At 32.4% G+C, this 21,582-nt stretch overlaps 9 protein-coding genes across 9 annotated transcripts; 4 read left to right on the top strand and 5 right to left on the bottom strand.

Annotated features, from left to right (window-relative positions):
- Positions 1-502: 502 nt before the first annotated feature.
- Positions 503-2,935, bottom strand: PTA1 (RNA-processing protein PTA1; the record flags this gene model as incomplete). Its single annotated transcript, XM_001645085.1, has 1 exon — positions 503-2,935. The coding sequence occupies one exon, from the start codon at positions 2,933-2,935 to the stop codon at positions 503-505; it is 2,433 nt and encodes an 810-aa protein (XP_001645135.1).
- Positions 2,936-3,460: 525 nt separating this feature from the next.
- Positions 3,461-3,988, bottom strand: HAP5 (Hap5p; the record flags this gene model as incomplete). Its single annotated transcript, XM_001645084.1, has 1 exon — positions 3,461-3,988. One exon carries the CDS (start codon positions 3,986-3,988, stop codon positions 3,461-3,463), a length of 528 nt encoding a protein of 175 aa, XP_001645134.1.
- Positions 3,989-4,315: 327 nt separating this feature from the next.
- SNX3 (Snx3p) lies at positions 4,316-4,801 on the top strand (the record flags this gene model as incomplete). The annotated part of the gene is made up of 1 exon (XM_001645083.1): positions 4,316-4,801. The coding sequence occupies one exon, from the start codon at positions 4,316-4,318 to the stop codon at positions 4,799-4,801; it is 486 nt and encodes a 161-aa protein (XP_001645133.1).
- A 387-nt stretch (positions 4,802-5,188) lies between these two features.
- On the top strand, positions 5,189-6,406 carry ERV46 (retrograde cargo receptor ERV46; the record flags this gene model as incomplete). Its single annotated transcript, XM_001645082.1, has 1 exon — positions 5,189-6,406. One exon carries the CDS (start codon positions 5,189-5,191, stop codon positions 6,404-6,406), a length of 1,218 nt encoding a protein of 405 aa, XP_001645132.1.
- A 192-nt stretch (positions 6,407-6,598) lies between these two features.
- CIR2 (electron-transferring-flavoprotein dehydrogenase) lies at positions 6,599-8,545 on the bottom strand (the record flags this gene model as incomplete). Its single annotated transcript, XM_001645081.1, has 1 exon — positions 6,599-8,545. One exon carries the CDS (start codon positions 8,543-8,545, stop codon positions 6,599-6,601), a length of 1,947 nt encoding a protein of 648 aa, XP_001645131.1.
- A 466-nt stretch (positions 8,546-9,011) lies between these two features.
- Positions 9,012-10,505, bottom strand: Kpol_538p32 (uncharacterized protein; the record flags this gene model as incomplete). The annotated part of the gene is made up of 1 exon (XM_001645080.1): positions 9,012-10,505. One exon carries the CDS (start codon positions 10,503-10,505, stop codon positions 9,012-9,014), a length of 1,494 nt encoding a protein of 497 aa, XP_001645130.1.
- A 1,116-nt stretch (positions 10,506-11,621) lies between these two features.
- On the bottom strand, positions 11,622-12,704 carry Kpol_538p31 (uncharacterized protein; the record flags this gene model as incomplete). The annotated part of the gene is made up of 1 exon (XM_001645079.1): positions 11,622-12,704. One exon carries the CDS (start codon positions 12,702-12,704, stop codon positions 11,622-11,624), a length of 1,083 nt encoding a protein of 360 aa, XP_001645129.1.
- A 6,171-nt stretch (positions 12,705-18,875) lies between these two features.
- On the top strand, positions 18,876-19,658 carry YIP1 (transporter YIP1; the record flags this gene model as incomplete). Its single annotated transcript, XM_001645078.1, has 1 exon — positions 18,876-19,658. One exon carries the CDS (start codon positions 18,876-18,878, stop codon positions 19,656-19,658), a length of 783 nt encoding a protein of 260 aa, XP_001645128.1.
- A 145-nt stretch (positions 19,659-19,803) lies between these two features.
- On the top strand, positions 19,804-21,516 carry MSM1 (methionine--tRNA ligase MSM1; the record flags this gene model as incomplete). Its single annotated transcript, XM_001645077.1, has 1 exon — positions 19,804-21,516. The coding sequence occupies one exon, from the start codon at positions 19,804-19,806 to the stop codon at positions 21,514-21,516; it is 1,713 nt and encodes a 570-aa protein (XP_001645127.1).
- Positions 21,517-21,582: the final 66 nt, after the last annotated feature.

Raw genomic sequence — 21,582 nt, 5'->3', positions numbered from 1 at the left:
AACTTCTACTTGAATACACTGTTCAAAAGCTTTAATCTAAAATGTAAAGCCATCAAAACCAATTAAATCATATAATCTTTACAAGATAATGTGTGTGGCACCTGAAAATAATTTAATTTAATTTAATTATAAAATGTAAGCTTGAATTGCAATAATATATAGTTCTTCTTCTAAAACAGCTTTACCAGGGCTCTTGAAATTATTTAATCTTAGAACTATTATTGGCATCAATAAATGGCACGGTTCTTCTGAGCGACTGAAATTAAAAATATTGATTAAACTATGTTACGACTTCTAGTTTGATATTACTTTATTAATAATTTACTGTACAATTTCCATATCTTTTAAAGATTAATGTAACATCTATGTGATATTTAGTATAATCATGGTATATAGGAGTAATGTGCTAAATGTGAAGGATAATGATGGGAGTATGCAGGTGACAAAAAATCAATTTTATTAATTTCAGGTTAGAAATTATCCACACAAAAAATGTGATTGTTCATTGGAAAAATTTAGTTAAAATGGCGTTGCATTGCTCAGCTGTACTGGAATCTTCTTCTTTCAGTTGTTCCAATAGATTTTTGATCATTGATTTAACTGGTGGTCTAAACATCAATAGAAATTTCAACGATTGAAACCCTAATGAACTTCTTGCAGGATCTAGACAAATTGGTCTCACCCTATCTATATGTTCTTGGGTAAGACTAGGAAGTTCACTTACAAGCCTAATAAATATTCTTCTGTGTTGGTTTTCCAAATATGGCACAAGACCATCGAGCAGCTTTAATGACCATTTATCATATGTTTGCTGATTTGAATTTTCATCTTTTTCTTCCAATTTATCGTTCATCAAAGTTTCATAAAACCATTCTTCATTCAGCCATTCGATTACAATAGCAATTCTATTGTTAATATCATCAATGAAGTAGTCATAAAGCGTTTGTCTGATTACGTCACTCATCTCTTCATCATGGCTCACACCGCGAGTAGCTAATCTTGTTAATATTTGAACCCAGGTTTCTTTGTTATCCCACTGCATTAACTTAACTTTTTGTAAGGGATTTATTGGTTGATCTAAGGCACCTGATATTCCAGTTGCTTCATCTGAATCTCTTATACCCATTATTCTGTTAGCAATATGTTTCAAATGTTTTATCTTATCATCATGAGACATCGCTGCTGGTTTAATGATCAAAGGTTCACTCTTTTGATCAGCGGAAACTTGATAGTTATCCTCATCGGCCAGGTATTCATCCTCATCGTCAACCACTTCATCGGATGGTTCCTTCTTAAACTGTTCATCTTCATTTTTAACCTTTTTGGCTGCTACATTTTCAGTAGCTTCGGCGTCTAGCTTTCTTTTTTTTGATTCTGCATCAGAATCTGAAGGGACTGATTTTGTCATTAGTTCTGTATATCTGGATGCAACAATTGACAGTCCAGAGACTAGCCTAGTAGTATCGACATTGTATAAGGCTTCACTGCATAATTTTGTCATTATATCTTGTGATAACGAAGAAATATCTTGTTCAGAATGTTTACTATTCATCAGAGAATAAATTGAACCGTAAGAATTATCAAACGCAACTGGAGATGTATTGAAAAAGTTAGTGGAAGAATTCTTGGACATGGTATACTTTTGTAAATTCATTAGATTCTGAGTGGTAGCATCTATCGTTGGTGTGGGTGATTTAGAAGTACTATCTTCCCTTTGTTCATTTAATGAACCTTGAGAGCCTGCACTTGTAGATCCTGATATGGAGCTTGAACTTGACTTTGAATCATCAGATTTGATATATTGATTTTCGTCATTAAGATTTTTCTTCATTTTACTTGCTGCATTCTGGATATATTTCAGTTTATCCTTTTCTGACATTGGTTTTTCGATTTGCTTAGCATCAAAGTTTAGTATACCCTTTGTTTTAGTTTCCTCACCAATACCATGTAAAGTCTGAGATATTTTAGCTAATTTTGTGTATATATTACTCATTTGGCCAGAGTTTTTAATTAATTGTGCTTTTAAACCGAATTGAACAAAATTTTTATAAGAACGTTCAACAAATCTTTTTGATAATCTATAATTTAATGGAGACATTGAATCGCATTGGAATTTGGCGTCGATATTGAACTTTAACAGAGCTGAAGATATACGAATAGCTGCATGAGGTCTCTGTTTCATAATGAATGATAAACAATTTATAATCCCTACAAATACAGGAGCAATCATCAATGGTTCTTCTATCAGATAATTTAAAAGTACATCTAGCAGCTTTTTAGCTTCTGATTCGATTTGAGCTTTATTTTTTATTACAGGGTGATTGCTTGGCACTGAAGATATGCTAGTGGTTACAACTCCATTTCTAGAACTACTAGATGATGAAGAGGAGGAGGAAGAGGAAGAAGTATGCACGATAACTATTTCACTAATGAATTTTGCAGTAGCCAACTTTGAACCGATATTAACTGGTTTATCTAGCAAGATCCCAAATTCAGTTGTATTTGAAGGTAATGGATAAGTGGTATTCCAATTTGAAATTATAAAATTTTTCATCTCTTGCATAGTATTCCATAAATTTTGATTTGAAGTTTTAGCAACAAGATCAAATAACATTGCATAACAAGCTGCAAAAGTGTATATACAATGTTTATAAGTGGACAAATCTTTATTTTTTTTACAAATAATCCAAAGAGACTCCAAATTGCTTGAAGCAATAAAAGGCTTTTCACTAGATTGGATCTTACTATGATTTAAAATATCTAAAAACAACTGTGGGAAAAACCTAGCTAATTCCAACTTCAATTCGTTTGAAGAATTACTAGAACTGTACAAAGCCATTGTCGTCTCTAGAACTTTAGGCAACATCTGACCAGGACTATTAGTCATGGCCAAATCTCTAGCCTTCTTCAACTGGTCCATTTCTACAGACCCCATTTTCTCATAAAATTTCAATAAATTAATCGATTAACCAATATAAATCCAAAAAAATATTGGCAAAGACCTCCTTTAACCTACTTTCTTCCAGGGAATATCAAACAAAATGAAAATAAACACCAAATAAACACAATCTTGAGTCTTCAACTCTTATAACTCTTCTTGTATCCATCAATTTTTACCTCTTGGACATCAATTCGTTATATCGATCAATTTTTTTTTGCTTGTTCAAATTATCTGAACAATTTGATATCGCCGAAATACGTCATTAAGCCTTAGCCTGGGCTTGCCAGTAGTATTACAACAAGATGGTGATGAAACCTGACAATGGTTCTAGAATATAATAAACTTGTATTAAAAAGAGTACATATATGGGGTAATGGTATATATAAACAAGGTGGTAGTTGGGGGAAAGGTGGGTTTACCGAAATATGAGTAATCCATTTGTAGAAAAGACAGTTTGAAGGGACTGTTCTCTTTAGTTTGGAAGGGAATGGAGGGTTGTTTGAATATTAAATTTGAATTTTACTGTTGAGGTAAGTTTCTTGGAATGATATCTATTAGGAAGTCGAACATATCACTTTTCTGTAGTGCTTCTGCGATATCAGCTTTCTGTAAAGTTCTTCTTTTACTGCTTTCAGCAACGCACCAAGCTCTCATTGTTAATTCAGTGATGAAAATTTCACAAGCTTTTGCGAATAATATTGGAGCTTCAGCACTGATCATTCTTACGTCTTCATCAGTTTTCATGACTTTTTTTATTCTTGCTAATGGCAATGAATGTGATTTAAAATCATCTTGAAATTTTGAGTTTGGTTCATTCGTTGATTCAATTTCATTGATTAATTCTTGCCAGTATTGAATCAGCATTTCTCTATATTGGCCAGTCAAACCTTGACCGACGTTTCTAAAGACATCGAAATCTTCGTCATCACCCTCTTTAAGCGTATCGACACCATCGTTGTTCTGTATATCTATCTGCTCTCCTTCGTCTTTCCCTTGCTTCAGCAACATCTCTTCTTCATCCTCGTTTGACATTTCAACTCTTTCCATTATGAAATCTTATGAAATTACCAGCAAACCAAACTTACACAGTCACACCAGGAAAAATATATAGCTCCCACGTCTAAACAAACTTCGAGAACTACCTATAACGTTAGCTATTCCCTTATGGTGACTTGTTCTAAATATTAATTCGAACGTTATCTTTAACTTTAAGTCGAACTTATCCGAATTTTAAATTAAATTATATCAAATCAAAATTTAAACTTATCATACAAGAAACACAACAACAGCAACAAGAATAACCATCGATCTGGCGACACTACACAGACATATAACTAGATATCTCACTGACGATTCAAGTCCTATTCAATAGTAATGAGACAGTTCCAGTCCTTTAGCACTACTGAAAGGAATACATTATCAAAAGCCCATAAGGGACCAAGCTTAAGTGAAATATATGCTGAACCCGAAAACTTCCTGGAGATTGAAGTCATCGATCCAAAGACGCATATTCCCAATCCTAACGATACAAGAGGGATGTTTACTGATTATGAGATCGTATGTCGAACAAATCTACCTTCCTTTAACAAAAGAATCAGCAGAGTAAGAAGACGATATTCTGATTTCGAATTTTTCAGAAAATGTCTGGTCAAAGAACTATCATTGATGAATCATCCAAAAGTAGTCATTCCACATCTTCCTGGGAAAATCTTATTGACCAATAGATTCAACAACGAAGTCATAGAAGAAAGAAGAATAGGTTTAAATAAATGGATGCAATCGGTCGCTGGCCATCCATTACTACAACTAGGCTCAAAAGCATTAGTAAGATTCATCGAAAATGAAAAATTCGAAGGATAAAAATAAAATAAAATAACAACAAAACTAGACCCCATCTAAGCACACATATAAGTAATATATAAAGTATATATATATATGTCAAAGTTTCGATATCTACTTTCGAAACTACAATCTCTTTTTATATATATTAAATATTTCATATCCTCTCTATTGAATTCGTAAAGGCTGTGTGTCCTAATTAGGTAAAACATCGAATTTTCGAATTTGAATATTTAAGAAGCAAAGACTATTTTGAAAAGTTTTAACAAGACATGTGTCACTTTTATAAGGCTATTGGAAGGTGGTACAGTTGGTATTTGAAGGTCTACTAGGGTGATTGATTGAACTTATTGTTATCTTTGTTTCTAGGAAAGAAAAACAGTGCTGGAAAGTTACATTTTGAAGGGAATGAGTAAAAAATCTAAACTTTCATCTTTGGATGCTTTTGCAAGACCTGATGAAGAAGTACGTATTCGTACTAAGATGGGAGGTATAATAACGATAAGTTGTATATTGACTACGTTATATTTGTTATCTTGGGAATGGTCTAAATTTAGAGAGGTTATCAGTAAACCCCAGCTAGTTGTTGACCGGGATCATTCTTCCAAATTGGAATTGAATTTGGATATTAGTTTCCCAAATGTTCCTTGTGATTTCATCAACTTGGATATTATGGATGATTCTGGTGACTTGCAGTTGGATGTATTGGAATATGGGTTCACCAAGACTAGATTGGATCCTGATGGTAAAGTATTGGAGACGGATGATTTCGATATGTATAAACAAGATGGTGCACCATCTACCGATCCAAACTATTGTGGTCCATGTTATGGCTCAATAGATCAATCAAAGAATGATGAAGTTGAAGCAAGTGAGAGAGTATGTTGTCAAACTTGTGAGGATGTTCGTAAAGCTTATGTTAAGGCAGGTTGGGCATTCTATGATGGTAAAGGAATCGAACAATGTGAACAAGAAGGTTATGTGAAAAAAATTAATAGTCATTTAAATGAGGGATGTAGAGTTGCGGGAAGTGCTTCTTTGAATAGAATTCAAGGGAATATTCATTTTGCTCCAGGGAAATCTTTCCAAACTGTACGTGGCCATTTTCATGATCAATCTTTGTATGAAAGAAATCCTCAATTAAATTTTAATCACATTATTCATCATTTTAGTTTTGGCAAAGAGATACCTACAAAATTGGCTTCTAGACATTCAAAAAATATAGTAAATCCATTGGATGGTCGTTCTGTTGCTCCAGAGAGAGATACTCATTTACATCAATTTTCCTACTATACTAAAATCGTTCCAACGAGATTCGAATACTTGAACAAAGCAGTTGTAGACACTGCTCAATTTAGTGCTACTTACCATGACAGGCCTTTGAGAGGTGGTGCTGATGATGATCATCCAAATACGTTCCATTTTAGAAGTGGTATACCAGGTGTCTTCTTCTTTTTCGATGCTTCTCCAATTAAAGTAATTAATAAAGAATACATTTCTGGAAGTTGGTCATCTTTCTTTTTGAATTGTATAACAAGTATTGGTGGTGTTCTTGCAGTTGGTTCCATGTTGGACAGACTGATGTATAAAGCACAAAGATCTTTCTTGGGTAAGAAGAGTCAATGAGTTGGTAGATAGTGTTGGTATAATAGCGATAAGCTCATTGATTTTAAAAGAATCAAATGTTATGATTTCGAATCTGTATCTAAAATATTGAATATAATTAAATAAGTGTAATAAACAAAATAAATAAGTAAACAAGTAATTTAGTAAATAAATGAATGATATCAGTCATCGTTTAAAGAATATTTAAAAATCCTACGTTGATGAGTATTTTGGTCCATCACCACCTTCTGGAACAGTCCAATTAATATCTTGAGTTGGCACCTTGATATCACAGGTTTTACAATGTATACAGTTCTGTGAATTAATAACAAACTTGACACCCAAAGGTGATTTATCATCTTGGACATACTCATAAACGCCTGCAGGGCAGAAACGACTTTCAACACCTTTCCATTTTGGATATGCCTTTTCTGAATGTTTCTCTAGATCTTGATCAGGAACTCTTAAATGGCACAATTCATCTTCATCGTGGTGAGTACCAGTTCGAGAAACAGAAGTTAAAATATCAAAAGAAACAACACCATCGGGTTTGGGATAGTTTATAGGCTTGTATTCGGAGGCTGGTCTCGTTAAAGAGGCATCGGATTCGTGGAATCTGAAAGTCCATGGAACACGCCCCTTTAGAACATATGAATCAAGACCTGAATATACCATACCACCGTATCCTCCCAAGGCTGTATTAAAAGAGGGTCTGATGTTACGTACTTCGTTAAGCTCCTTATAAATCCACGAGTTCTTGAATGCAGTTTCATATGATTCCAAATTAACTGGCTCTTCTACCAACTTTTCTATATTATTCTCTTCCAATTCCTCTAATGATGGCAATTGTGAAATTGCTTCATATATAGATTCAGCAGCTAATATACCAGATTTCATAGCGGTATGTGTACCTTTGATCTTTGGAACATTCATGAAACCTGCAGAGGCACCAACGATCAACCCACCTGGGAAGTTTAACTTTGGAACAGCTTGTAAACCACCTTCATTCAATACACGAGCACCATACTCTATACATTTACCACCTTCCAGGACCTTAGAATAATAAGAATGTTTTTTTAACTTTTGAAACTCTTGATATGGTGAGACATATGGATTTTTGTAATCTAAACCTACAACTAAACCCACAGTAACTAAATTTTCGCCAAAATGATATTGAAAACCCCCACCATAAACATCATTTGAAAGTGGGTATCCCATTGTATGAGCTACAAACCCCTTCTTGAAGTTTTCAGGTTTAACTTGCCATACTTCTTTAATACCCAAACCATAAGTTTGATTCTGTCTATCTTCCCTCAAATTATACTTTTGAATAATCTGTTTAGTCAACGACCCATGACAACCTTCAGCAAATACTACTTGTCTGGCATGAAATTCCAATCCTCTTTCAAAGTTATCCTTAGGGACACCAGATTTTGAAATTCCCATGTCCTTTGTAGCAACACCAATTACAGCATTTGAGTCATCGTAAATAACCTCTGATACTGAAACACTTGGGTAAACTTCTACACCCAATTCCTCAGCTTTTTCACCAAGATAAGATGTTACTTGTGATAAAGAAGCAATATAATTTTTGCCTTTATTAACCATTTGTGGAGGTTCTGGTACTGGCAAAGCTAAATTACCCAAAAAATACTTTAAATCCTCTTTTTCAACTTTTGTCACCAAGTCAGGAGGTAATGGTATACCGTCACCATTTGCATCATAAAATTCAGAATCTGGGAACAATTCTCTTAATGCTCTTGGTTCTAAAATTACCCCAGAAACTATATGACCACCAATATCACTTGCCTTTTCAAGAACTACAACTCTCAATTTCCCATCGGTATCTAATTGCTTTAACTTAATAGCAGTAGCTAAGCCAGCAGGTCCACCACCAACAATACAAACATCAACCTTATCAATAGCTCTTTCTTCAGTTAATCTCAATTGTTCATCTTTAGTCATCTTATCAAATGGTACTTCTGAAGATTGTAAAAGGACCCTTGAGTATGATAAATTTCTTCTACCAAATTGCAAGTCAGTTGGGCTTACCTTTGAATGAATTGCAATTGTAGAACTCAATCTAACATTTTTAGTCAAACTTGATCGAGACAGCCTCACTATTAACTCTTTCGAGCTCAGAGTATTCCAATATCTCATTATCCCCTCTATAAAAATTCCTGGAGACTTCGAATTTTAAATCAATGGTAATGAAGGTAAAAAGTTATGAGAACAACAGTAACAACATCTCCATCAATTCTAGTGTAACTGATTAATTAAACAGTATTAAAATCAAATAATTCTTAATCCTTTGTTCAATTAAACAATTTCGAAATTGTCATTAACTACTGAACAGCTCTTCGAAACTAAATTGGTCATACGTTTTTCTCGAAAGCATTAGGAATATATACCTAATTAAGAAATAATGAGAATGTGACATAAAAATTCGATGAGATGAACTTTGATTAAGCTTCAAGATCAACTATTCAATATGGATTTGATGATTTGGTTAAATACAATAGAATTGATCTTAAAATGCTATTTATTATTTATTATTTTATGAAATGATGTTGTATTTTATTTAAAAGAATAAACCGTAATAATATATAAAACTGTTAACTGTAACTTATAGAATACTGTCTAATTCTTCTAATGATATCTTTTCTGGTGACTCGATATCATTTGGTGAGGTTTCCTCGATAAAATGTTGGTACCAGTTGTAGGATGGGTTTTCATTATTGTTGTTATTTTTAGCTGGTATTTGTTGCTCTGTGGTTGTTTCGATTGGTGTATGGTGAGTTAAAATATCGTCTAAGAAATCTAGGAATTTAATATTATCAGGTGGGTTCGTATCGATTGTATCATTTCTACCTGGTTCAATTTCGAATTCTTCTGGCTGTAGATGCTGTTGTTTGTCTATGTGTTGAGTGTGGGTTTGATTTTCCTGTTCTTGGTTTTGCTTCAATTCAGACTCTTCTAGTTCTGGGTGTTTCCTTTTCCTTTCGTTAAAGGATTCTTCTCTGTCTCCGTTATTGAAAATAGCATTTATGTTATTGCCCAAGATTGGTTCAGTGTCATCAAAAGGATACATTACTCCACTGCTTCTTTCATTCTTCATTGCCTCTGTAGAATCGAACATGAAAGATGCTGATTCAGAATTGGATGAAGACTTGTTGGATGATGATGATGAGACTGGAGGCGATATGATATTCTGGTTGTTAAAGTTAATTGGTATGGTATTTGAAGTTTCAACAGTAGCTGGAATAGGCGATGCCGTGTAGGGGACTCTAAAATATGAATCTAATTCAAAAGGAATCCTCTTGCTTTCCTCTGGGACCATAGATTGATTTATTATTCTATCTTCAACTTCTTTAATATTTACATTAGAAAAAGATTTTGGAACTCTGTAGTTTGGGGGTGGCTCACTGGAGTAATTAGGAATAGGAACCTGTGTCTGTAAATTATTTCGTAGTTGCTGCTGTCTCCTGAATAAGTTTTGTGCTTGCTGTTCTTGAATCAATCTTCTATTAATAGCAGAAGAAGTATATTTTTGATAATCTGGTGCCAGTAAACCATCATAACAATATAGCATTCTTCTGGGAGATGATGTAGACCAATGTCTTGACAATGCATAGTGTAGTATTAGTTCACCTTTTTCAATTCTTTTAATATAGGCATTTAATTTTGCGGAAACCAAATTCGATAGCTTCGAAGATAGATGTGCCATTTCTGGATTTCTACCAACCAACAAGTCGCAAAGTTGTTTAACAGTCATACCATCTTTATATTCATCTTGACATTCCCAAAGGATGGAAAAAATCTGGTATAATACATCATCTTTACTATTCATCGGCAGTAATTCTTTAACAGGCTTAGGGCGCTGTTTACTGACGGGTATGCTTAATTCATATTCCTGACTTGTATTATTTGAATAATTTTTTATTCTCGTCTTTATCTTCATTACATGGCTGATATCATCTCTATCATAATTTCCATTGCTTGTTACATTAAAACCATTATTATCAAAGATACTATTGTTAGAAATATCAAAATTCATAGAATTTTGTAAAAGGTCTAACGGTTCTTTGTATTGTAATTTTAACAAATCTGCATCACTCATAATTTCTATTTCAAAAATATAAGTATAGATATAATTACCTTGGATAGTGGTTTACTAATTAAAATTTAATGATTTATAAAATGTTACTGAATAGATTCCGTTACGTTTTCAATAAATGTTACAAGACTTCAATATATCAGCTAGGTTCTGGTTGATTCGATTCGATCCGATTCGATTTGATTATTAATTAGAATTATCGGACTTTTTATTTATATACGGGTTTATTCGATTTAAATGATAAATAGTCTCATAATAAAACAAAATTGAAGGGTACCTTCGGCAGTTGCTATAAAAGAATATCAAGGACAGTATAAAGGGTGATTCAAAACAAAAATATATACTAGTAGTACCAGTATCATTACAATCAGTATTCTTATAAATTCATATATATATATAAAATATACAAAAAAAAGACAAGAACATGATTATTATTCCGTCATAAAAGGAAAAAAGGGAAATATCAGCACTTAACTACCCGATGTTGAATTCTTGCCTATACTTTAAAAACGGTATGTATCCCTGTTATTATTACATTGGATAGTTACGTCAACTTATTAAATTTTACACACTTAAAATACCTTATTAATAAAGCTAAATATAACCATTGATACCACTATGGCTCACCAATTTCTTCACTATGGATAATTATTGCCCTTTATTAATATGTCATATTTCTTCTCCTCCAGAGTTTGTCACCTAAATTTCAATTTGTCCCCTTTTTGGAGAAGCGGTCAAGAAGTTTTTCCGATTTTCGTTTCTTTATCCCTTTTTGGGATTTGTTCGGAGAAATTACAGTCGGAAAAAGTTGTTAAACCTATAAGTATGAATTTAATAAATAATTGAACCCAACAAGTCACCTTGAAAGATTTATATACATATATATACATACCCTGCTGACCAATCTTACACAAACGTGAGATAATAACAATAATAATAAGAATAATATATATATATCCTTTTGTTTGGTCCAGAATGATGATATAATTAGGGTGATATAACTAATAACAATGTGGATTGATAATGCAGAATTTTTTTATTTTATTTTATTTACGATGAACAGTAATAAGAATAAGTTGAAAAATATTGACTGGTTATTTGGTAAAATTCATTACTTCTTCATGCAAATGTACCCTTCATCATTAGATTTTTAGGTGTACATGGTGTTAATGGTACATAATTTCTATTTGTTATTTTGAATCTGTTGTCTTTGAGCACCTGTGCTCTTAATGTAAACTGTTTATCTTGATCAATGGCATTTTGTGAAAAATAATCTTCACCTTCGTTCGATTTAGCACGATATGCGCTATCCCCAATAGGTTCGTCTTTTGATGATTGATAAAATGACGTATTGTTATCATTACCTACAATTGTGACGTAGTTGATTTCGTCAAGAATAATATCTTGTAGCAAATAATAATTATTTTGGAAAACTTCAATGAAATTATAAAAGTTTGGGTATGCAATCTGTAAGTTTGAATAACTAATGTTTTCATCATTTACCACTTCTAGTAGCTTTAATGAAATGCATAATATTTTAGCGTCGATGCAAGGGTATTTATCGCCAATATTTTCGGCGTTTGTAATCAACAGCATTAGATGAACACAACCTTTAGCAATCTCTAAGGTTGAATATGAATATGTTAAATCTATATTTAAATAAGACCATTCAGCAATCATCATTGAACCTTCTTGTAATAATTCATGATTTTCAATTGGTAATGATAATTCAAATAATAATTGATTGATTATTTCATTCATGGTTGGTAAAGATCTTATATCCCAATTAAAACTCTTCAACAATTGGCGTTCCATATCAATAAATTCACTAGAATCGTATAATTTGGAACATAATTGTAGCAAATGTTTCATTCTAATACATTTATTTTTCACATCCCAAAATTTTGATGAGATCCATAATGATGTTAATGCTAATAATTGTAATTGTGATGGGTAAATGATATAGTTACATGTATAATGATCTATGATTGAAAATGCTTGGAATAATGTCGAACGTGATAAATCTAATTTATGATGTACAAATAAAGTGAAATCAATAATAATTTTTCTTGAATCATCAGTGATATATGGTTGCTGTTTAAATGTTTCAATTGAATTTGTTAATACAACTGATTTTAAAGGCGGCTTATAATCATTACAGTATTCATTTATAAATGATGTGTGACAATCGATCAATTGCATAATAGAAGTTATTCTTAATAAAATTGAACTTAAAGAAGAATGTAGTAAGATTATTACTTTTATGCAAAATAACCTAATTCCGTTTCATATAGGGTTCTCACTGTTCTTCTAAACCTAAAATAATAGAAATTTATGATTTGAAATTAATCCAAAAAAATATCTAATATTACAATTGATTAGGATGGTGGTTCACTTCATATATATATATCAATTATTACAATATTTTATCCTTTGCCAATGACAAAAGTTTGCTGCCAGAAGGAATAAATCTATCTAGATCAAATTGGTGAACGACCTAATTAGAAAGAAAGAAAGTGTCGAAATATTGATGCGGGATAACATTAATTCTCATATTATTCTTGCAGAAATTTCAGTACTAATGCACACTTCCTATTTTATCATTTCATTTTATTAAACTAAGAAGGTTGCTTTTCTTTCAATTAAGTCTTATTCAGTATGTAGAATTAGTAGGAAAAAAATATTCCTAGGTTAATTACTGACAAGTTAATATTTTTCCTTCTATAAGTAATACTACCTATATTGGCATTACTTTGGCAGTTAGAGTTCATGCAGAAATAGCGAAGCTCGATAGTATTGATAGGGACAGGATTTGTATTCCAAGCTAAAGTCATGAAACAGAATTGCAAGAATTTTATTGGGATTTAAAGCTATACAGGCAAAGCTTAGCGCTACAGGTTAAGAATCAAAAAAAAAGTACTAGTAATAATAATAACAATAATAATAATGAGAATAGTGGTAATACCTAGAAATTAATACTTTGATTTAGAAGAAACATGCTGATATCAACTTAACAGAAACGATACAGCGTTTAATTCGGACCAACAATGATCATTGCCATTGCTAGTTTTACAAAAAAGGTAAAATAATTTTATGAGGTAGACGGAATCTAACTTTTCTTTTAATTAAGGATCCTTCCTCAGTTTCCAAGAAGTTGATGTATATTCGGTTATCACAAGACCTTAATATGAAGCAATATTATCATCATCATCATCATTATCGTCATAAATTTAAAAAAAAAAAATTTACTAAGAGCTTAAGAAAGGGAATGTCTCTATTGGATCTCAAATAGTACATTACTGAAAACCTTTAGAAGTTTTTTCTCCCGTTGTAATGCACTACCTGAAAGTTTCATACATTAAGTGTCTTCCTTTCTTATAGTTTGAATCTGTAAGCTTTAACAGTTATGTAGGCTAGATAATTAGTTAGTTGTTTCGTTGGTTGCTTAAACAAACGGAGCTCAATGGTCTGTTTGTGCAAACAGGCAGCCATGAGATAAAGACCTCTCTTTTGAACGAAGGTATACCTGAAGAGATTTATTCTAGTTCACAAGGAATTAGGTAGGAGATAAGTCAACGAACGAAAAAACCAAACCGAATCAAATCAAATCGAATCAAATCGAATTAAAAAACTCTTCATCAGTTATATCAGTCGTGTGTCCACGAAAATAATTAAAAACTTGTAGCATACTGCAAAGATAAGAATAACGGTTGAAGGGATAATAGTACATTTGATGGCTCTACGGAAGCTGTAGTAAAATACTCTATGGTCCTTGTCAGAAGACCAAAAACAGACAACGCAATTATTAAATAAATTACAGTACGCAGTGATATATACTATAGTACAATATTATCAATTATAATAAAACGAACAGTAATTGAATCCCATTTATGGATTCTTTATCAAGATTACGCCAGTTTTACAGGAAATACTTGATAATAAATGCTCTTTAGTAATTCATGTTATTTCTTGTTAACGAAAAATTTGCATCCAGATTGGCTTACAAAATGTTACAGTAAAAATGACATATTATATCCACTGCAAAGATTACACCACCAACACGCAGCTGAATTGAAATTCTCTCCTACAAGAACCGTTACTGATGTTGGGAGTGGAAATGAAGTGAGATAGAAAGGTAATAGCAATTTTAAACCAGACAAACAGATTTTTAACCTTGTTGGTACATTACTCTTGGGTGATAAATCGAACTTTCCATAAGAAAATTCTAAATTAAAAAAAAAAAAAAAAAAACCAAGAATATTGCAAGGATAGAACTACAGAAAGAGAAAAGTTTTAAAATTAATCGAAGACCCTGCAAAGTATAGCAAGACACATCAATAAGGCATAACCGTTACTTGAGAAAGTTTCTTTTTTTCTGCAACTTTTTCACTTTCTGTAGCTTCCAAATACCTCAAGATATGGAGTCCAGAAAAATTGATGCAATAGCTTTTGTTAATGATATCGGTATTATTAATAACAATTCAAATAATTACACGTTACAATAGTTTAATGCCATAGTTCCCTTGAAAAAAAAAGAAATAAACCAAGTTATCGAGCATGCAGATATCTCCTGGTAGTGTATTCTTAGGCCTCCCGCTCACTGTCAATACCTTCCCATAATATCCTCCAGCTCAATTGCTATTGCATTGCTTGTTATAAGAGAGAGAAAGAGAGAATATCGTGGTAACAGCAAAATAGAAATGATGTTGAATTCAAGTTACCAGTATTTTTTTCCATATTTCAAAGTACAAGAGGTATCTATCCATCCATTTATCTCTCTCCTTACCTCTACTTTGACATTTTTTTTCCTGTGATGTGTTAAAAAATATATCATCATTTAAGATGGCCAAGGCTATCGTAGATAAGTGCAGTCAACTTCCCGTACAATTAACAACCAAAAATCATAAGCATTCAAGAAACGAACTCCCAGAAGTCAAAAAAGAAATAATAACTAGCGATAGGAATACACATTTCTTTTTTAAACTTCAATCATACGATCTCTTCTCTTTGTGCAGCATTGGAAATTAATGGGCCTTTCTGTTCCTTGCGGTATGGTGTCACACAGCAGTAGGATGTGTGTTGCCCAAATTGGAAGTTTCTCAAATTTGCAGTAAGATAGAGAGAACATTCGTTGTCTGGTTTAGAGAAAATGAAACTTGGTAGCAAGGAGATTATCGAATAAATGAGCGGAAGTGACCCGCTGTTGGAGGCATTATCTATTTATTTTAGTTATCAAAATTTAATGATTCTGTGTTGGTTTACAGTGAAATACTAGCGGTACTGGTCAAGAAGACATTGGCAATATAGTAATTTTAATATGTCTGGTTCTCTTCTGAATATACAATACAATTGCAACCAAAAAAGAGAGAGATGCAATTTAATAAAGGTGTTTAATTGCAAATGCATGTAAGACGAAGGTGCAATTTTATTAGGTCACACATACACACTCTGCTATGTACTGGACTGGACAAACGCAATAACAATATACATAATATTAGATTAAGGATAGCTGATCTATATATCTATATATCTATATATGTATCTATCTCTCGGCATAAATTAATTAATTGCATGTATATCCATAATGAATAGGTTCCCTTTAGATATCAGGTATACCATTTGTAGATATGTATGTAACGAGTCTACCGATACTTCTTCACCAATTTCCCTTTTCGATCACCAAGAATGATGACAAATGAGTTACGGAGGATTACACGAATGCCCCGTTCGGGTAATGCCTACTACACTCTGGTTGTCGTTGTTCTTTTTTTCTTTTTTATTCTTTCCTCCCAGTTAAATGGTCCGTCAAGGGTCATGTTCTACGTTTGTACATACTTTTTTTCTGAAAGTGGTATATAAATCACAAGTAGCAAAAGAAACGTCAACTATTAGAGCTTTGTTCTTTCGAAAATGTCGTTTTTACATAATTCTACTATGTTTTCACTTGTGTTATTTTTTACATCAATTAAAAACTGAACTAATTATAGAAGTAGTAGTAGTAGTATTCAAGTTGATTTGTTTGTTCGAAGCCTAACAACCTGTCTGCATATGCAGTAATTAGGAATAGATAGAATTTGAAGTTCAAAATGGTAAAAAATAAAAAAAAATATTGGGCTACACAAGGTGGATAGCCTTAAATCTGCATACTAAATTGTTCTTGTCGTTTCCGTTGTCATCGTTTGCATTTTTTTTACCAATTGTGTATATAGAATTTATTTTTTTGCTCTGTCAAGTTTTTAATGCCAGTGGTAAATGAAAAAAACCTAAAGCCAGAAAATTTTTGGATCAATCTTTTGTATATAACGTTCAAATTTTTGTCTATTTTGGCAAAAATCTAAATTCTGCTAATTCCTATTGCCATTGAGTTTTTTTATCACGTCTGCTTGATTGGGTCCAGCTTATGTTAACAAAAAATAAAAGTAACGATATTCGAAAATTGGCATTTCATTTTTTTTATTATTTTTATTTTTTTGGTTTGATTTTTTGAACTGTACTATGGTATATTTTAAATATATTATTTCCGATCTATGTAATTAATTCTATTATTAGTCTTTTTGAAAGATTGGTGGAATTCATACATATTTAGGCTATATATGGCAATTAATGTTGGTCGTTAAGCCATGGCCATCGTGGGAAGGACTTCCGATAATCTTGTAAGCAAACTTAGGGTAGTCGTATCCCCTTCCCCTTCCCCTTCGTCTCCTCACTCTCCCCCAAACTCAGTTAATTGATTGAATTCAATTTAATATCTGTCTCGTAATTTCTTTGGGCTCTCAGCCCAGTAGCCCTATTTTTTATCCAATTAGAATGAGATCAGGCCAGCTCCAATTCATTCACAATTTGCTCTTCCAGTTCCATATTTCCTGGCAAATAATGTAGTAGGTCTGATACCAGCTCTCTCTATCCCCCCTGATAGTTTTTGGCTGAATTTTTGTTTTTATATTTTATCATCTTCCAATTACATAAATCTAAGGAGGGAAAAGATTGCGATCCGGCTATAATATCTCTCCCATCACTTTGATTGAGTATGGTTGGATCAAGTAAAATGTAACAAAGGTGTTGATAGCAACGACATCCTCATCGATTTATTGAAAATTCTTGAAGATGAAAAAAAAAGAAAAACAGATAAAAAAGGAACTAATAACAATATTACTAAAAAAAGTGTGAAAAGCTTTCGGACTTGTCCTTAGATTTCACAGACCCCCCAAGAAGGATACACACGATTCAAATCCTTTTTTACAATGAAATTTTGCAGTTTGGGTTATCGTTAGAAGAACAATACGCCGACACTTACTGTGAAACCTGTCAAGAGTCTAAAATTTTAAATTAAATTAAGTTAAATCAGGATTAGCCGTATTCGAATATCTCCAAAGGAATTGGTGTCAAATATTACTAAACAACCTCGTCGGATAAGGGAAGGGGTGGGATGAGTAGTGGAAATGATTGACTCGCTCTTCATGATTTGATTGGATTTAGTATTTTAATAATGATGAAATTTTCAATAAATCAAATAGACATTATATTACAATTTGTCTGCTTTTTTTATTACTTTAAATCTGTGATATCACTGATTGTAATAACTTACATATCCTTTTCCAATTATTACAAATAGTACAAACTCAGCCAAGGAATGTTGGTGCCGTCTATAGTCTTGAATTGCCGACTTGCAAACGAATCAACTTTTGTCTCTTTGTAATTTAAGATGAGTAAATAATTCACTTGCAGTTAACACCTATCCTTTCCACTTTAATCAAAAGTCATCTTTCGTCATATACAATTATTAAAGTAGTCCCCCCCCCCCCCCCTCCCCCCACACATACACAGCTGAAATGTTCTCTGGCCAATTGGAGCTGGCTGGGTGATGGGAGATGGGAGATGGGAGATCAAGAGCATCAGAGAGATGATCTCAATTAAATTCCTAAAAAGGAAATGATCATGTGACCTCATAAATACTGGCCAAATTGAAATCGATGAGTACTAAACCCTAGGGCTCACTTGTTTTCTTGTTCGGGTTTAGGGAATATATACCCTGATTTGTATCACGTGATATGTTATGATTAGGCAGGGTAAATTTGATGTTGTATTATCATTACTAACGATGTGTTAATTCTTAATTATAGTGAAATTTAACCATAATTTAGAAACGAAGCATTAATAAAATACCAAATAAAAGGCTTGATGACAACAGCTTTATTGATCAAATTGGATCAGATCAATTCAAGTATCAAGAAGAAACCATCCTCAGGTTTTATTGAATTGCAGAAGGTTGTAAAGGTTCTATAAAAGTGGGTTTCAGTTTGATTTGAGTGCAAGAGATTTTTTTTTTTATTCCTTTTGGTAGAATTTTTCTAACTTCGTTTAATTCTACAAATAATGTCATATTATCAAAACAATAATTTTAATCCAAATGGTGGGTTTCAAAATATGAACAATCAGAACAATATGTCTGGTTTCTATCAACCTTCTAATCAATTTTCCTTCCCACAAGGATCCATGTCCTTTGGTAACAATCCATCTGGAAATCAAGGCAATGATTCTAATGGCCTAGGTGTTGAACCAGATCCTTTACCAAGAGGTATATTGTATGCATTCTCTACAAAGGGTTATCCCCATGAGCCTCCATTATTGGAAGAAATAGGGATCAATTTCGATCATATTGTAACAAAGACAAAATTGGTGCTCATACCAACATTTTCTCAAAATGTTTTATCACAAGAAATATTAAATGATTCTGATCTTTCAGGTCCATTATTATTCTTCTTACTATTTGGATTATTTTTATTAATGGCTGGTAAAGTGCATTTCGGTTACATATACGGTGTTGCATTATTTGGTACTGTGTCCTTACATAATTTATCGAAATTTATGAACTCTTCACAGCCTTCCACTTCACAATCAAAATTACAATTTTTTAATACGGCGTCAATCCTAGGTTATTGTTTCTTGCCATTATGCTTCCTATCAGCCATTGGTATCTTCATTTCATTAAATAACACCTTGGGTTACGTCATGGGTTCATTTTTTGTCTTCTGGAGTACTTGGTCTTCTTCAGGCTTCTTGAACTCTCTTTTACAATTACATCATGCAAGAGCTTTAATTGCTTACCCATTGTTAATATTTTATAGTGTATTTGCCCTGATGGCAATATTCGTTTAAAAACAATAAATATCATATCATATATAAATTATAAAAGTTTCACTTTTTTCATTAAATATTCCTTATAAAATTTAAAGCTCTTTCTTAACTGAACTTTAATTTACAACAAGAACAGAAAAAGGATAAAGGTTAACTGGGTTATCTAATGCTCACGCTTGGGCTTTACAATCGATATTTTAGTCGTGGTATAGCCACGAAAATCTCACACGTAACTACACCAATTTTTTATCCTAATGCAAAACCTCATTTAGGTCATCTATATTCTAGTTTATTATGCGATGTTCAACATAGATGGCAATTAGCTAAAGGTAATCAATCTTTGTTCACCACTGGTACAGATGAACATGGTATAAAGATACAGACTGCAAGCCAGAAGGCAGGTTTTAGTGATCCAAGAGAATTTGTCAACACATTATATCCTGAATTTATCAAATTGAATAAAAACTGTGATATTGAGTTTACAAGATTTATTAGAACTACTGATCAAGATCATATTGAAAATGTCAAAGTACTCTGGAAAACGTGCTGGGATAATGGTTATATTTACAAAGGTGAACATAAAGGTTGGTATTCAATTTCTGATGAGACTTTTTATCCAGAATCAAAAGTAATTAAAGATCCAAATAATCCAGGCAAATACATTAATACTGAAACAAACAATGAGGTTGTGCATCAATCAGAAAGTAATTATTTCTTTAAGTTAAGTGCATTTAGGGAAAGGTTGATTGATTATATAGAGAAACATCCTCAATATATTTATCCAAAATCTAAAAAGGACCAAATCTTAAACGAATTGAAAAGTAGTACTGGAATGCAAGACTTATCTATTTCAAGGCCAGTTTCTAGATTAGAATGGGGAATCGAGGTACCTAATGATCCTGATCAAAAAATCTACGTCTGGTTTGATGCTTTATGCAATTACATGTCATCCTTGGGTAATATTGAATCAATAAGGAATAATATCCCTGTTACATCACAACATAATTTGGGTGGAGTAAATAATGTAGAATTGAAGGAACCTTTAGAACTTTGGAAAAATACAACCCATGTAATAGGTAAAGATATTATTAAATTTCATACAATTTACTGGCCAAGTTTCCTCATGGCGGCATCTTTACCAATAAATAAGCAGGTAATTGTCCATAGTCATTGGCTATGCAATGGGGTTAAAATGTCAAAGAGTTTAGGTAACGTACTTGATCCAATTCAAATGGTAGAATACTATGGTGCCGATTCTTTAAGGTGGTTTCTACTAGAAAATTCCCAACTAGAAGAAGATGGAGATTTCCAGGAAGATAAACTATTTATGATTAGAGATATGTTTGTCTCTAAATGGGGTAATTTAATCAACAGATGCTGTGGAACAAAATTTAATATTAAAAGAGCAGTTGATGAATTTTCATCAAAAGCTGATGTTGAATCATCTATCCTTCAATTATTTGAAGATGAACAAGACATGAAAATTCAAATAGAAAACATCTTCAAAAATTTGAAAGAATTGCCCAATTTAATGGACGAAAAAATAAATAAATTTGAATTTGCACAATTATTGAGAAACATTTGGAGCATACTATCAGATGCCAATACTTTGATGCAAGATGCCAAACCGTGGACTAGAGAAGGAATAAAGCAGGATGCTATCATTTTTACCTGTACTGAAACTTCAAGAATACTTTCCATACTATGTGCGCCACTAATTCCTAGACTTTCTATCTCCTTTTTAAACCGTATTGACGTTCCTAAAGAATGTCAAACATATAAATATATAAAACTTGGTTCTGATACAAAATACGGATCCAAGTCTAATGACAAGGGTAGAGAAGTTCCAATTACAAAACTACAAAAAAGAGATACTTGATTGATTAATCAGCTAATATAATAGTTTTCTCAACCTAACGATTCGTCATAATGATATTCATTAATT

This window comes from Vanderwaltozyma polyspora, genomic scaffold (assembly GCF_000150035.1).
Source record: "Vanderwaltozyma polyspora DSM 70294 KpolScaffold538 genomic scaffold, whole genome shotgun sequence".
NCBI lineage: Eukaryota > Fungi > Ascomycota > Saccharomycetes > Saccharomycetales > Saccharomycetaceae > Vanderwaltozyma > Vanderwaltozyma polyspora.
Note: the sequence above shows the minus strand (reverse complement) of the source record. Positions and strands in the feature narration are given on the sequence as shown.